General features: G+C 35.9%; 1 protein-coding gene across 4 annotated transcripts in view; it reads right to left on the bottom strand.

Annotated features, from left to right (window-relative positions):
* Positions 1–890: 890 nt before the first annotated feature.
* LOC148954819 (pseudouridylate synthase 7 homolog) overlaps positions 891–15713 on the bottom strand; it is a 90381-nt gene continuing 75558 nt past the window's right edge. For 3 of the 4 annotated variants that reach the window (XM_089098736.1, XM_089098754.1, XM_089098746.1), the window contains exon 12: positions 9662–9954. In XM_089098736.1, the coding sequence (XP_088954862.1) occupies positions 9686–9954 (269 nt within the window). In that variant the 3' untranslated portion in view covers positions 9662–9685. Of the gene's footprint in view, positions 1152–7995; positions 8145–9661; positions 9955–15713 lie in introns of those variants that run through there. The other variant, XM_089098762.1, reaches the window with a different exon arrangement.

Below are 15713 nucleotides of genomic sequence, written 5' to 3'. Positions count from 1 at the left end.
GGGGTAAACACCGACTCTGCGATGATTTAGATCCCTTTCAGATGTTCCACGAGCTCCAAGATACGAAGAAAATAATTAAACACCGACACATTTCCTTACAGTAACCTGGTCATTAGCAAGGTATTATGTTGAAACTTATGGGGAATGTTGACAGAGATAATGAACTAAATCAAAAGCCACTATGTACATTCAAGTTGTCAAAACTGCCTATGTTTTGTATCTCAGGAATGGTGAATCTGCAATATTTCAAGAAACAAAAGGTACTCCCTATAATTTTCACTTTTATAAGCAGAGCGGGATTTAAAGCTTCGATGCTTCTAGGCCCAAGCGGTTTTACCTTTCCGTTTATGCAAAATTTTCTGGGAAATAATCGAAAATTCAGGGATAGTAGAAGCACTGAAAAGAACGCACCTGATGAGCCAAAAGTAATGAAAGAGAGGTGGATACCGAACTCTCAGCTACCATTCTTGGAAAACACCTGAGAGTTTATAAGTGGCCACGAAATTCCTGTGTCGTTTAAAATCACTTTCCTGTGAAAAGGCAGCGCGGCGGCGGAGTGCACCAGGCACTTTGACGATAAATCAAGCAGTCAGTATAGTTTTTGTTAAGAAAAAAAAATCACTCAGCGATAATTAATTGCGCCCCTAAGCCCGGCCCAGTGGGCCTGTTGTTAAATCTGGGTCTCTGTATAAGCAGAAGAACTTTGAAATTTTGCTGAAGTTGCGCTTGCAGAAAGTACTTAAGAACAAACTCATGCAAACTAATTTGTTTTGTGTAAAATTCAAAATGTTTCGTGAAAATTAATTTGGTTGTGAATCAAAACTTAGTCAGAGGCATAAGAGCACAAACAATACTATCCAGATGCTAAAAAACCACAAAAACCAAAGGAATAAACTATTCTCTCATTTATTTTTACAGACGACCGTCATTAGAAGACAAGACATCCGTCTTTAGTAGCCAGAATACAAAATAATATAAAAACCTTCCAAAGAATGGAATTTAAATATCTTCAATAAATCTTTTGTAGTAGAAGTTCAGGGAGTCTAGTTGCAGATCCGTGGTTTCTGTCTTCATAGCCTCACGAATTGCCATTGTAGCGTAGCTTGAAGCAGGGAGACTGAATTCCATTATAAGGGCTTCAAAACGACCATCTACAAAAGTTAAATTATCAGACTTAGTCTTTATCTAAAGTAAAACTTCAAAGTATTACTAGCTTGGAGACACATTATAGGGAGAGAGGAACAAAGGGGGGGGGGGGGGCAAAGATAGCTTAACGGCCACCCAAAAAATAAAGAGCGTGTCCAGGGGGATAGTAAATTAGCCACGCTGCAGTGATACAAACAGGGTTGTTTTAACCGAACAGGTCATGTTTCCCCTTCTTTAAAACTGAATCTTGCGAAGAATCTGTCACATTAATATATTTTATAAAAATAAAATAAAACCTCAACCCCCAGCCAAGAATAAGAAACAAGTTTAGAAATCATACGTACTTAAAAGAAATTATTTAATTTCATTTTCTTAATTATTTCTTAAGTATTTAATTTCATTTTCTTAATTATTTTCTTAAACAAAGAAACACTACCAATATATATTTTCTTTTACAAATTCTAATCAAGATGGTTCCAACTTTGACCCCCCCCCCCCAGCAGGACAGAAAACATCGACCTTACTGAAAAGACCAATGGGGTATTAACATTTATGGGGAACCTTGAATCTAGGATTTCAGGTTTACTAAGCTATCAAAACCTGTAAGGTGTATGGGCTACTATGTTTTATTCTAAAGATGAACAAAAGTGCGTAGTCAGAAATCAGGAAGTATCCTTAAATGTTCATATGCTCATTTTGATACGGCAGCATCAAACTCCTTGCTCTTACAAGGCCCATTCACACTGAGATTTTAACAATACCGAATTTCATAATTTATATTTCCTTGAATTTATAATTCACATCTATACATCTTAAAAAACTAGAAAGAATCAGAAACTCAATTTAAAAAAAAAATTAAAATCATAGGCAGCGCAGTAGCTCTGCCTAAGTAAAGAACGATGTTGGCACAATATATTTTTTTTTTCTCGGTTTTAGACCAGGGCACTTCGTATCGACGGAGTTGTCGTAAAAACATCGAAAAGGCTCATTCGATTGGAAATTGGAGTGGCTAGTGCCCTTTTTAATAGTCGAAAGAAATTGAAGGGCAACTAGCCCTCCCCCCCCCCACGTCCATCATTCCCCCAAACACATCCAATCAAAATTTTGAGATAGCCATTTTGTTCAGCATATTTGATTTCCAGACAGAAAATATATTTTTGAGGAGGTCACTCCCCCATAGCCCTCAGGGCAAGGGTTTTGAATTATGCCCTGGGGACATCTAAAAACGATTTTAGCACATTATATTATTTATTATTTTTTTTCCTTTGGACCAGTGTATTTCGTATCGAAAAAGTTGTCGTAGAAACTTCGAAAAGGGCTCATTCAATAGGAAATTGGAGTGGCTTGTGCCCTTTTTAATAGTCGAAAGTGAATGGAAGGCAACTAACACCCCTTCACAACCACCACTTCCCGAAACACATCCAATCAAAGTTTTGAGACAGCCATTTTGTTCAGCGTAGTTGATTTCCAGATAGAAATTATGTTTTGAGGAGGACACTCCCCCACAGCTCTCAGGGCAAGGGTTGTAAGTTATTCCCTGGGGGTATATAAGGTTTTTATAAGAAGCGTTGTCGCAGCAACTTCAAAAAAGGCTCATTCGATTGGAAATTCAAAGGGCTGATGCCCTTTTTAATAGTCGAAAGTGATTGGAGGGCAACTAATCCCCCTCCCACGCCCACCCACCCATTTGCCTTTATTTTTAAAAACTAATTGTTTCCCAAATATTAAATAAGAATGCACTGTGTTAATGCTAATTCCCAATAAGGCATCTCAGCAGTATCCCAAGAACGACTGAGGGTATTATGTTCAAACTTTCGGGGCTACTTCTACTCTTAAAATTTAACCAAATCAAAATAGCGTAAGTGTATCCAAGCTATCAAAGAAAGTAAGCAGGTTTTTTTTTGCAAATGGTATCAAGTTTTCCATTTCAGGTCAACTAGAGGAGGTATGAAACTAAATTAAACAATACTATTTGTGTCCAGATTTTTAAGAGGGTGTATGTTGTTAAAAATTGCTGAATTTTTTTTTCCAGCATACAAATAGCAGGCCAAACTATACATTCTTTAAAAACGAAAAGATTTAAAGTATTATTTTCTTTTTCCCTGAAAAGAATATGTCAATATAAAACGAACAGAAATTAATTAAAAAAAGTTTTTCCACAAAATAAGTTTTTCAAAGAAAAGTAAAGAAATCCATTAAACCAATATTAGGAAAAATGAAACCCAAAACGAACAGAAATTACAATAAATAACCGAGTCAAACTCAAAACGAGCAGAAATTAATATGAGTTGGGCTCAAAACCCCTATGTTTTCCCAATGCCAGAACATAACTTGCACTTTAATTAATAAAATAAAACACCATATGCAGTTCTGTAGTTTTATTAAAAGTGGGCGTCGAAAAAAAACTTTGGGTAAACTAAAAAAAGAAGAAAAAAAGAAAAAAAAGTGTAAATCAGCAGCAAATTAAGCGAAAGACGTGTGGAACCAATCAACTTAAGAAGAATTAGCTTTCATTTGTATGTTTGATCACTGTATGCCAGACTTGATATTTCAATTTTCCTGAGGCCAGTATTAGCTAATGCTAGTGGTCAGATTATTGTTCGCAAAAGGCAATTAGAACACTGAAATCAACTAGCACTATAATCTCATATCTCATATAGCCATTAATTATTTTGTCTTACAAAAGTTGTTGATCTCTGACGAGCTCCAGTCTCTCCTCTCGATATTTAACTTCTTTTTTATTTCACTTTCTCGTTTTTTTTCTATCAAATAGTTCCAGTTAACGAACTGAAAGTAAGGAGCGATGCGGCTTAATAGTTACCGAAACTGTAAGAAACAGAGTCTTGATAACAATAGATACACAAAAATATTGAATTTTGATGCTTATTCAAAATATGTAAAGTTCATCAAATTTATTGGTACCCATTAAAAGTTACGAGCCTGAAAAAATTTGACTAATTTTTAGAAAAGGGGGAAAACACCCACAAAAATCATGTGATCTTAATGAAACCAATCACACCATCATATTCAGTATACAGGGAACCACTAATGTAAATTTTGCATTTTTTGCCAGAAGAAAGATCACGGATGCGTGTTTACTTTTTTTTTGCTTTTTCTAGGGGTAATTGTACCGAACCAGTTATCGTAGAAGATTGGGAGAGGGCTCATTTTATCGGAAACGAAAAGTTCTAGTGCCCTTTTTAAGTGACCAAACATATTGGAGGGCAGCTAGCCCCCCTCGCATGCTCATTTTTTTCGTAAAGTCGCCCTATCAAAATTTAGACATTTTTTTCAGATAATCGAAAATCTAATAAATGTCTTTGAGAATGACTTTACCCCCCACAGTTCTCGGACGAAGGGCTGCAAGTTATGAAATTTGCACACTGTTTACCTATAGTTATTAGGAAGTATAAAGACGTTTTCAGGGGGGGGGGGATTTTCTGGTGGGGGAGAGTGGGGGGGGGTTACGTAGGAGGATCTTTCCATGGAGGAATTTTTCTTTGAGAGGGAGCCGGATTTCCCAGCATTTAAAAAAAATGACCAGAAATTAAACAAAAAGAACAAGTTAATTCAAATGAAAGTAAGGGGCAACATTAAAACTTAAAACTAACATAAATTATTACGTATATGAGGGGGGTCACCCCCTCCTCAATACCTCGCTCTTTATGCCATTTTTATTTAACTTTTAGCTGGCGCGAGCCCTTGGAGTTCTAAACCGTTTTCAAAATTTTTTACCTTTGAAAATTCTGCTTTTATTGTATTTTTTATTAATAGCGCCTTATATACATTATGGTTGTTTGATTTGGGCGAGTAATTTTAGTTGCAATTTTAGAAGAGTTCAAGTTCTGCAGAATAAGGCTATAAGGTTGATTGGAAGGTATGATCGTGGTATTGATAGCACTGAATTACTTTTTAGAAAGTTTAGAATTTTAAAGGTTGGTGAAATAAGGGATTATCAAATTTGAGCATTTGTATTTCAGTGTCTGAATAGTCTTGCACCGGATTTTTTTATGAATATTTTTAAGCCTAATTCGTTTTATCATGATTATTCGACTAGGAGTGCGGATAGTCTTGCATCTGAGCCACGGACACAACGAGAGCGAGTCAAGTGACCAGACACATGGGCCCGTCAGTTTGGAATTCGTTCCCAGATTCTGTTCGTCAAGCTGAAAGTGTGCCGCAACTTAAAACCCGTACGTATTAAAAATCATTTCTTTTCAGGAATTTGGTAGTGTTAAAGGTTCGAGAGAAAGGTTTTTTTTTTTTTTTTTTTTTTTTTTTTTTTTTTTTTGGAGATTTTATTTTTTTTTATATTTTGTGCCATTATATATTTATCATTAATTTCAAAAAAAAAAAAAAAAAATTGAACAGTAAAAACGTGTTTTAATTTTCTATAAAGCAGTGAAATACAAAACAATTAATTATGCACAAAAACTCCGAAAAATTCGGCCCCACATCCGGGAGCCTTTCTCAATGGAAAAAAAAAAAAAATAAAAAAAAACTTAACTTACATCACAATACTAAACACATAAAGAGAAAGAAAAAAAAAAAAAAAAAAAAAATATAAATAAATAAGAAACAAAACTAACATATTAAATAAACACTTCCATGCACTGAATGTCTATAATGATTCAACTCGCCTCCTCCCAGTGTATAAATGGAAATATATTAAATAAACACTTCCATGCACTTGAAGTGTTTGGAAGTGAAGTGCATGGAAGTGAAGTGTTTGAAGTGCATGGAAGTGTTTATTTAATATATTTCCATTTATACACTGGGAGGAGGCGAGTTGAATCATTATAGACATTCAGTGCATGGAAGTGTTTATTTAATATGTGAGTTTTGTTTCTTATTTATTTATATTTTTTCTTTTGTTTTTTTTTTCTTTCTCTTTATGTGTTTAGTATTGTGATTTAAGTTAAGTTTTTTGTTTTTTTTTATTTATTTTTTTTTTTTTTTTCCGTTTAGAAAGGCTACCGGATGTGGGGCCGAAATATTCGGAGCTTTTTTGCATAATTAATTGTTTTGTATTTAAATGCTTTGTATAAAATTAAAACCCGTTTTTCCTGTTTAAAATTTTTTTTGTTTTTTGTTTTTAATGGAAAAGCAGTGTGGTCTAAGAAATTATTCATTAATTTCAGTTATTATTATTATTATCCTCTTTTTTCATTTTATTTGGTGTGTTGAATTGGCATGCATGATATCCACCCAGTCGCTTTTTCAAGCATCTTCTTGCTTTAGTGCGACTTGTTGTCACATTGAGTTGTTTTTTTGTTAATGAAAATGTATGAACCTGAACCTGTCAACCTGAAAGAGCTTATTATTCTAATTAAACGACCATTATGATTCAGGAGTCGTTCTTAAATAATTGGAACACCAAGTCAAACTTTAACGTTAAGAGCGAGGTATTGAGGAGGGGCGACCCCCTCATATACATAATAATTTATGTTACTTTTGAGTTTTTTTTTAGTTTTGAGTTAGTTTGAATGTTTCTCCTTACTTTCAGTTAAAAAAACTGGATAAGGTTTGGGGTTGTTGGCCTATTAGACGATTTTATGTAAAATTCTGGCTAGCCCCAAATCGCAGGTTTGGTTTCAAATTGACTCCCAAAATTAAAACTAACCAAAACTCGGTATTATGAGAAACCCATTCAGGGTCATATCCAGGATTTTTTTTTTGGGGGGGGGGGGTAAAAAAAAACGCATTATAAATTTGTTTATATTCATTTTGTTATACTTACACGAGTTGGAACTCGCAATAGTTCTAACAAAAAACCTCAACGCCATTTAACGTTTGGCGACACTTGCTATTTTCCAGTTTAATAATAAACAGTAATTAATTACATTTGTGTAGTTGGGAAAATTAGTGAGGCAATAAATGATGCCGTTGATAGCTTTTTATGTCAATACTAGCGCCAGTTTCCACGCTTACAAGTTACCCTTAATTTTTAATTCAGCCTTAATCTTGATTTAACCCTTATTATCCTCGTTAGAGACAAACGATACTAGTGTTTTAGTTCTTTTTATGCTATTCATAAAGAATAATTAATTATCATTAACGATAATTGTCTTCTTGAACGCATCCTTAGTTCAATCTGTTTTGTTTTTTGACAATTCGCCTCATGCTGAAAATTACATACCAACAAGACATTTTTAGTTATTAATAGTTAAATAAATTTCCAGCCTGATCTTAGCAATAAAACTTGGGATACCCCCTCCCCCGAAAGAGAACTTCTAGGACCCCCTACCTAAGTGTTTGCCAACTTCGCCTCCTGAGCCATTGATAGCATTTATTGCTATTTATTTATTACTTATTGCTAGTTGTTATTGCTTATTGCAAATTGTTCATTTTATAGTCCTTTTGAATATTCAAAGATCACTTATCAGACAAGCCCTATTACTTATCCTTAGAGTTTTACGACACGTAAATGACGTCAGAGGTTACTACGATTACTTCTTGAATCGGTCTGGATTATTTGTCGGACAAGTTACACCTGCTAATCGTAGAAAATGCAGGATAACTTAGTGTAAGTGACGTCGTGTATCAACAAAAATTCAGTCTTTTCAAAAATGGAAAAAATGTGTGAAATTATATTCAGAGATTATAATATTTTATTATACTCAGAGAACAAAGGGGGCTGTAATTGGGAAATGAGGAATACTTTCGGAGGTTTCTAAATAGGCTATATTTACAGCGATTAATGTTGTTATTCGCCTAGTTACCTTGAGTTGACAAGTTGCCTGATGAGTATTTGTTACAATTGCGGATTACATCCGGGGAAGTTAATATTAAGCAGATAAGTCGGATAAGGGATGCTCGTAAGCACTCTTAGAAAAAAGTAAAATGTACCTTCAACTACTCCCAGTTCAACTTTGTTGAGGGCGTCCACGTCAGAAAGTATTAATTGCTTAGAGAGGTCGTTATATTTGACTTTCTTGAAGGAAAGGCCAATTGGTCGTTGAATAAAACGCCGATAACTACCATATAAGCAGCAAGACCTTAAGAAAATGGGATTATGTAACTCACGTTATAATGATGGCAACACTGCATTGATTAGAGCGACAATAGTGGTGAACCTTGAAAACAGCTCGAAAACAGCTTGTTGGGAAACAGCTCGACACATGGTTGAACGAAGCTTAAAAACAACATACATGGGAGTACAATACTAAATTCTTATTTTTCATTTTTTCTTGAACGCCACATTTAAAATTTACAAGAGAATTTTTTTTTAGAAAAAAGCACTGTTACCGACGTAGGAATATCGGGGAAAATCTTTTGCATATTATAAATAAGCAAAGAATCGGTAGAATTAAGAGGATAATTTTGAGAATATACTGAGCTGGCAGGCGTATTTAGAAATTGTTGAAAAAGAAAGACCCTCAGAAAATTTGAAGCTGGGATGATTTTAAGGCTAATGAGTGGATAGGGTTTATGAGTTTGATACTCAATAATGTTGATTGGTGTTTTGTTTGCTTTGCCAAAGCCCTTGTTGGCTTTCGTGCCAATAAACTGTTATTATTATCCTTGCTTAGGTAATTTCGAAGACCACATTCACCACATTTCGAACACTTTCCCTGACGATAAATAAAAGTCCGAATAGGGGTAAATCCTTTTATTATACAGTGATAATTCGAAAAAAAAATCTGGATATTTCGGTCACATATACAGTGACCGTCATCAGCAGAAATACTGTTGATGCAGCAGATTTTTATTTCAGCAGAAATATAAATTCTAATGAAAATGAAATGAAAAAAAATTATAGAAATGTCAGATTGTTTGTATATTTTACAAAAAATAAATTGGACACTCAAATAATAAATGTTATGTTTTTTTTCTGTAACAGGCTCTAAAATTTATTTTTCCCCATCCCCGCTTTTAAAGTAATAGCATGTGTTTCTGTTTATGTATATTTTCTTCTTCTTTTTCTGTTACCGGCACAGCGATTTATTTTTCCCAACCCCCACTTTCAAAATAGCTCTAATGGCAGGTTTTCCTGTTTATTTTTCTGTATATTTTCTTCTTCTTTTTCTGTTACAGGCACTGCAACTTATTTCTCCCAATCCCCACTATCAAAAAAGCTCTAATGGTGTGTTTTCTGTTTATTTTCTGTCATAGGCATAACAATTTATTTTTCTCCATCCCAACTATCAAAATAAGTCAATGGCATGTGTTTCCGCCTATTTTTTGGTGCATTTTTTTTTTAGTTTCCTTTGCTGTTACAGGTAGCGCAATTGATTTTTCCCCATCTCCACTATCAAAATAACTCTAATGCCGTGGGTTTCTGCTTATATTTCTCTATATTTTCAGCTGCCTTTTCTTCTGTTACAGGCACTGCAATTTACTTTTCCCCATCCCCACTTTCAGGTAGCGCAATTTATTTTTCCCCATCTCCACTATCAAAATAACTCTAATCCTTGGTTTGTATTAAGACAGATTTAGGCGTTGGGATTTTTTGGGAGTTACTCGGAGCCGTAATGGGAACACATCCACAAAAAATCTACAAAAAATGATGAAAAAGACGAATTAAAAAATTAACAACTTACTTTGCTTTTTTCTTAATATCCTTTAATTTGATACCATCTTTTTCTAACAGCTCCTTAAACCATTCACCACACACATTATTTGGGTATATTGTGTCAGCTCCTGGTAGTGGAAGGACAACGTCAAAAATAGTATACTTATCAATATTTTCCTCCGTTACAACGATAGGAACTTGACGATTTTTCCTCCTTCTCCCCGCTTCTACTTCGTCTGATGAAGCTTCTTTTTCCTTTGTTCTAGCTTTCTCAATTTCAGCTTTCGTTTTTTCTAAAGACGGTTGGAAATTAAAAAAAAAACTTCAAATATATATATATATATATATATATATATATATATATATATATATATATATATATATATATATATAATATATGTATATATATTATAATAAAATATATATATATATATATATATATTTATTACATAGAAATACAATAAGAAATAGGGCATTGCATTTGATGCTGCAAAAATAATAAGTTTTTCCTACGGAAACTGTTCTTGAAGACCTGAAGGGGAATTGGGGTACCTACTAAATATAATGAAAGGTGGGGTGGAATTAATGATTTTTTTTTTTTTGAAAATATACCCTCAATACTTTCCTCTTATTTCTTGGAAAGAAGTGAGGACTATTACCAGTCCTTAATGGCACCCATGTCCTCTAATCTAAATAAGTATGGGCAAAACTTTTGTTTTAAACTGTCTTTAACCGACCCCACATTGTTAATCCATTGAAAATATTAGAAATAAGCAGTATTCAAGTAAATACACACTACCCTCCATGGGCATAGGGAGGGGGAGGCAGGGGGGGCAGCGGCCCCCCCTAGACCTTCATTTTTTTTACATGTCTCTGCAAGATGAGTATACATCGAGATAGAATAAAAGTAAAACAAGAAGCAATCATCCATAATGCCTTGGAAAGATTTAGCTGTAATCCAAGAAGATTAATACTGAAGCATATTGATGATTTATAATTTTTGGTGATTACTTATTAATAAGGATTTCATAACTATGATAGAACTTGCTGGCAATGTAGATTTTGTGAACTGCCAATATAACTTCACCTCCCCCCCCGCCCTTCATCACAGAAGTGGCTGCCCCCTCCCCTACGCAAGAAGCTACGTACGCCCATGCCGACATAACTTCATCTCCCCCTCCATCACACTATCGACTGCCCCCCCTAGACAATATGCTGCCTACGCCCATGCTACCCTCGAAGAAGGACATAAGTGACTACGCCTTTTAGATATGGAAAACTTAAAACCAAGGTCCACCGAAAATATTCTGTATTACTTGCTAATAGAGACTAGTTTTTTTTGGCTTACAATAAACAATAAATATAAGTGTACATATAGAGATCTAGTTAATACAATAATTTTCCAGTGTAGTGTCAGCGAAGTATAATTTTTAAAACTAATTGCAAAGAAACAACGCTTGACATAAAACCTAATAATTCGAACCATTTTGTGCAGCAGTGGCTTGAAAGCAGAACACATGAACACATATACAACCTTTAAAGGTAGATAGTTGTTACAAAACCCTAAGTTGGTGGATTTGGAATTCTGCCAGATTCAAGAGGAAGAGCTAAAAAGCTTGTATGCAACAAGTACAAGTAAATGTCTCTTAAATGCAAAATCAATGACCTTATGACCTTATGTTAGCTAGAAAAATAAATGGAAAATGAGTTAAGATTTTCCATTGATTTCACAAACATTCTGTATTGCTTGCTAATAAAGATCAGTATTTTGACTTACAATAAATATATCCAAGTATACATATAGAAATCTAGTCAATATAATAATTTTTCAGTGTAATATCGGCTAGGTATAATTTTTAAAATTAAATGAGAAGAAATAGCGTTTGATATACATCCTAATAATTTGAAGCATTTCGTGCAGCATTGGGCTAAAAGCAGAATAAAAAATAAATTTGTCGTTTGATTAGGATGGTAAATACAAATTAAAAGAACACACATGCAACCCTAAAAGGCAGATGACTCTTACAAAACCCTGAAGTCGTACAACTTAGTACCCTGTGACGTTTTCTTAGTCATGGATAAAATTTAGGCAAGCATTGGAACAAGGTCCCTCAGCTTATTTCTGACAGGGTAGATTTGGGCTTCTGCCAGATTCTCCAGAAAGAACTAAAAAGCCAAGAACTTCACTTCAACTATACATGAAACTACATTAACAAATAGAAGATGAGTTGAGATTTCCCATAGATGGCAATACAAAAAAAAAATCTATGCATTGTCTATCTAAAGCAGTAATTTTTTCCTATAGAGGCAATACTGAATTACACGGTACATTTAAGAAATTCAAGACAAGTTACTAACAGAATGTGGAGTAGTTGCGACCTATGATACTGACAGTGTCACCTATGGATAAGGAAGTACACGGATTAACGACCCTTCTTGACTAATCACGTCCCTGCGTTAGCCCTGTACTGTATTGCTACAGCAAGGTTCAGTCTATGGGTGTAGTGTTACCAAGCTAAAGTCAAACCCACTACCTCACAACAGGACAAAAACAAATAAGTATAACAAACGGCAATTGAGCCTTGTTTATCCACCAGGAAAGCGAACAGTTTTCATTACTAAAGAGTGACTCGAACTTCGATCTTCGTTGTCTGTCTGGAATATAGTCCTATAGCCACTGTATTAAAGTAACTCACCAATGGATCCCAAGTCTAATTCTCATACATTCAAATCAAAATACGTCAAAATGTCAAAGAGGCTTGTTTCCAAGCTTCTGTGAATAAGATTATTTGAATTCATGCGATTTCATGACCCGTGCGACCCGTGTCGTTCATGCGATTTTAAATGAACTTGTACTGCAAATAGGTAGGTGTCTGGAGAAGGGAAGAAACCCCCTTGGTGTGATTTTGAAAGTATCCCTTTCCCCGACATAAAATCAAATCAACGACCGTAACTCAACCACCAAACAACTCAACCATCCTGAACTGAAGAACCACATTGCTCAACTATAGTAAATTCAACCACTGAACAACTCAACCACCATCAACTGAACCACCGCACAGAATTCAATCACCACGTAACCGAGCCACTATCAACCCAACACCACATAATTCAGATCCGCTTCAAGTTTTGTCTCGTGAGGAATTTTTCAATGCATTATTTTTGAAAAAGATAAAAAATCAAAAATTGCAATTCGTGCCATTTTTCTGAAGAGTGAAATACAACTTAAATAGAGAAAAACTGGACTCCAGAGAGCAAAATGCGTTTGGGCAGTTTATACTTATTTTTCTGCCATTTTTCCTAAAATCCTTAATAACTGTAAATGTTTTTATCTTCTAAATTTATTTAAACTCCGATCTGACTGCAAGCATGGGGGAATACACAAGCACTGGAAGAAAAGGGTGAAATATTCCTAAGTCAATAATATTTTTCACGGGGAGGGAGGACCTTAAAGTTAATTAACCTTAAAGAGGGGGGAGGACAATAAAGTTAATGGAAAAACGCGTCTTTGCAGGTATTTTTACATTCAAAGCATCTTTTTATCCTTCCATATGTGCAATTGCTTTCAGGTATCTCATTTTGTTTTCTTTCTCAGGTTATTGCTTTACTTTTGAAGGGAACTAAACGCTGCTCCACCTAGCCCGGCATCCATAATTTCTCTAATAGAAGTCTTCCATGAGGCACGGTTGTGTGCAACAGCTTCGACACGGTACAGCCAGTCACTATCCCAGTCTTTCTTTTAACCTCCGGCTCGACATTTCCAATTGTCAAGCGGCTGTGCTATAATAGCTGACTTCAACACGCATCGGTAGTCTTTACGGCGCAGACAATGGCCCAGCCACACGAGTCGTCGTATCTTTAAAATTTTCGAGACTGGGTAGTGTTGTTTACGGCACTCACGGATCTCTTTGTTGGAGACTCATTCATGGCATTTGAGGCGAACAATATGAAAAAGACATTCGTGATCAAAGACATCCAGGTTACTACTATTTTGAGCTTTGACAACCCATGTTTCGCACCCATATAGGAGTGTACCTCTGACGATCGCTGATCGTAGACTCGAATTTTCGTTGTAAGAATTACGCTTCGACACTTCTACAGTGATTTATTGAGGTGAGATTAACTGGCAGAGCCGAGGCAAATACAACTTTCAGTTTCTTGATCATATCCTCCCTCCGAATCCATAAGGAAGCCAAGTCAGACAGATTATTTAACTTGTTCAATGCTGTTGCCATCTAGGAATATAGAAGGGGGGCTCTGGAAATTGGCACATATCACTTTGGTTTTTGTTGGGTTAATTTTTAATTCGACCATTGCAGAGTAGTATGCAAATTTGTCCATCATTATTTGGGTTTTCAGTGGATCATCCTCAGCGAGGGCAAGAGACGAATCATGCACAGAGACGACACACACACAGAGAAGACTAACACATAGAGACGACACACACAAAGAAACATCATCAACATAGTCTAGGTCAGGGACCTGAACACCTTTTCCAACCGTTACTCCTTCGTGTGTTCTGACAACTCTCTAATTATCCACTGAATTACATAGTTGAAAAATATGGATAATAGGAGGTTGCCTGGTTTTACTCCTGAGTCTACAACAAAATTTTCAGACTCTTCACCATAGGCCCGTAGCCTCATCTGCGTGCTCTCATAGTATGCTTTCAAAAGCTTTAAAAATGCGAAGGCATTCGATCCTCTTCTGGAATACTCCAGAGACCGTCTCACTCAACTGAATCGAACGCTGCTATGAAATCAATGAAGGTAAGGATCAGCGGCAAACCATATCTATGGCACTGCTGTAACAGCAACCTAAGGATAAAAATTTCCTCGGTACAAGAATCCCCGGTTCGAAAGGCAGTTTGTTCTTTTCTCATTCTCTCTTCTCGGTCATGTTTAAGTCTATTGAGGCAAAGAATGACAAACAACTTTACCCCAATATCAGTGAGGGCGATTCCACGGTAATTTTTACATTATGACTTGTCACCCTTTTTGAAGAGAGGAAGAACGGTTGAAACTTCTTCCTTCAGGAAATTCTTTTCGGTCTAAATTTTGTCAAACAGCGGTTTGGGTTGGATAAAAAAAAGGATAAAGATCCTCCTGAGCCATTGCTGGCGCATAGAGCGTCGAGTCGACGTTTCAGTTGCTAGGTGTTTTTACAGGGACAAGTAGCAATTTTGTCGCCCAGCCTTGCTGCAGTGGGGATTGAACCCTGGTGCGTCGTATTGGCAAGCAGAGCATCAATCCACTGTGCTACAACAGGTTAATTTGAGGTGAGCAGCGACAATCTCATCAGCAGCTTTATATAGCTCCGAAGGCAGACCGTATTCACCAGGAGACTCGTGGTTCTTACGTGAACAACAGGCTTTTTTAAGTCACATCGATATCGGGGGGTCCGAGACAAACTTCACAAGGCGCTCGAAGGACCACTGGAGGAGGACTTGGGATTATATGCACATGATAAGAATAGTCTTGCTGACTCCTGCATTGCTGCAGCAAACTGCTTCCTCTTTCTCTCAACAGAACTATAGGGAAGCTCCTCGAGGTTTTTTCATCATTCACGGTGGACAAGGCGATAAACCTATTTGACCAGGCCAGGCAACACATAGCCTTGGTTTCAGGGTTATTCAAACCAGTGACATATATTCTGGGGGTATACAGCTTCTACCCCTGGTGGATAATCAAAGCTGAATTCTAGTGAATATCAGGTTGTGATCAGAACTTCCAAAGGTTTCAATGAGCGCAGATGAACGTACATTATAGAAACCCTACGTGGCATTCCTAGTTTTCATCATACAATTAAACGCAATTTCAGTTTGGTTCCAGCAGACTGGCAATTGAATGGCACTTTGAATAGCCCAATTAAATTTTTGCAATAAGAGCCAGGAGCTGGTATCGGATTGCACTTACTGAAATCGAATGGATACTATTGTTGAAATTATTACAATCATTCTTATTTCTAATTAGCTTACTCATTAAATTGTTAATTAGTGTAATTCTAAGTTATTCCAAGCGCTTAATATGGGGAGAAAAAGGAGCAGGAGAGG

This window comes from Artemia sp. Qi Xiang Cuo, chromosome 2, assembly GCF_049724085.1.
Source record: "Artemia sp. Qi Xiang Cuo chromosome 2, ASM4972408v1, whole genome shotgun sequence".
NCBI lineage: Eukaryota > Metazoa > Arthropoda > Branchiopoda > Anostraca > Artemiidae > Artemia > Artemia sp. Qi Xiang Cuo.
This window is presented reverse-complemented; position numbering and strand designations above follow the sequence as displayed.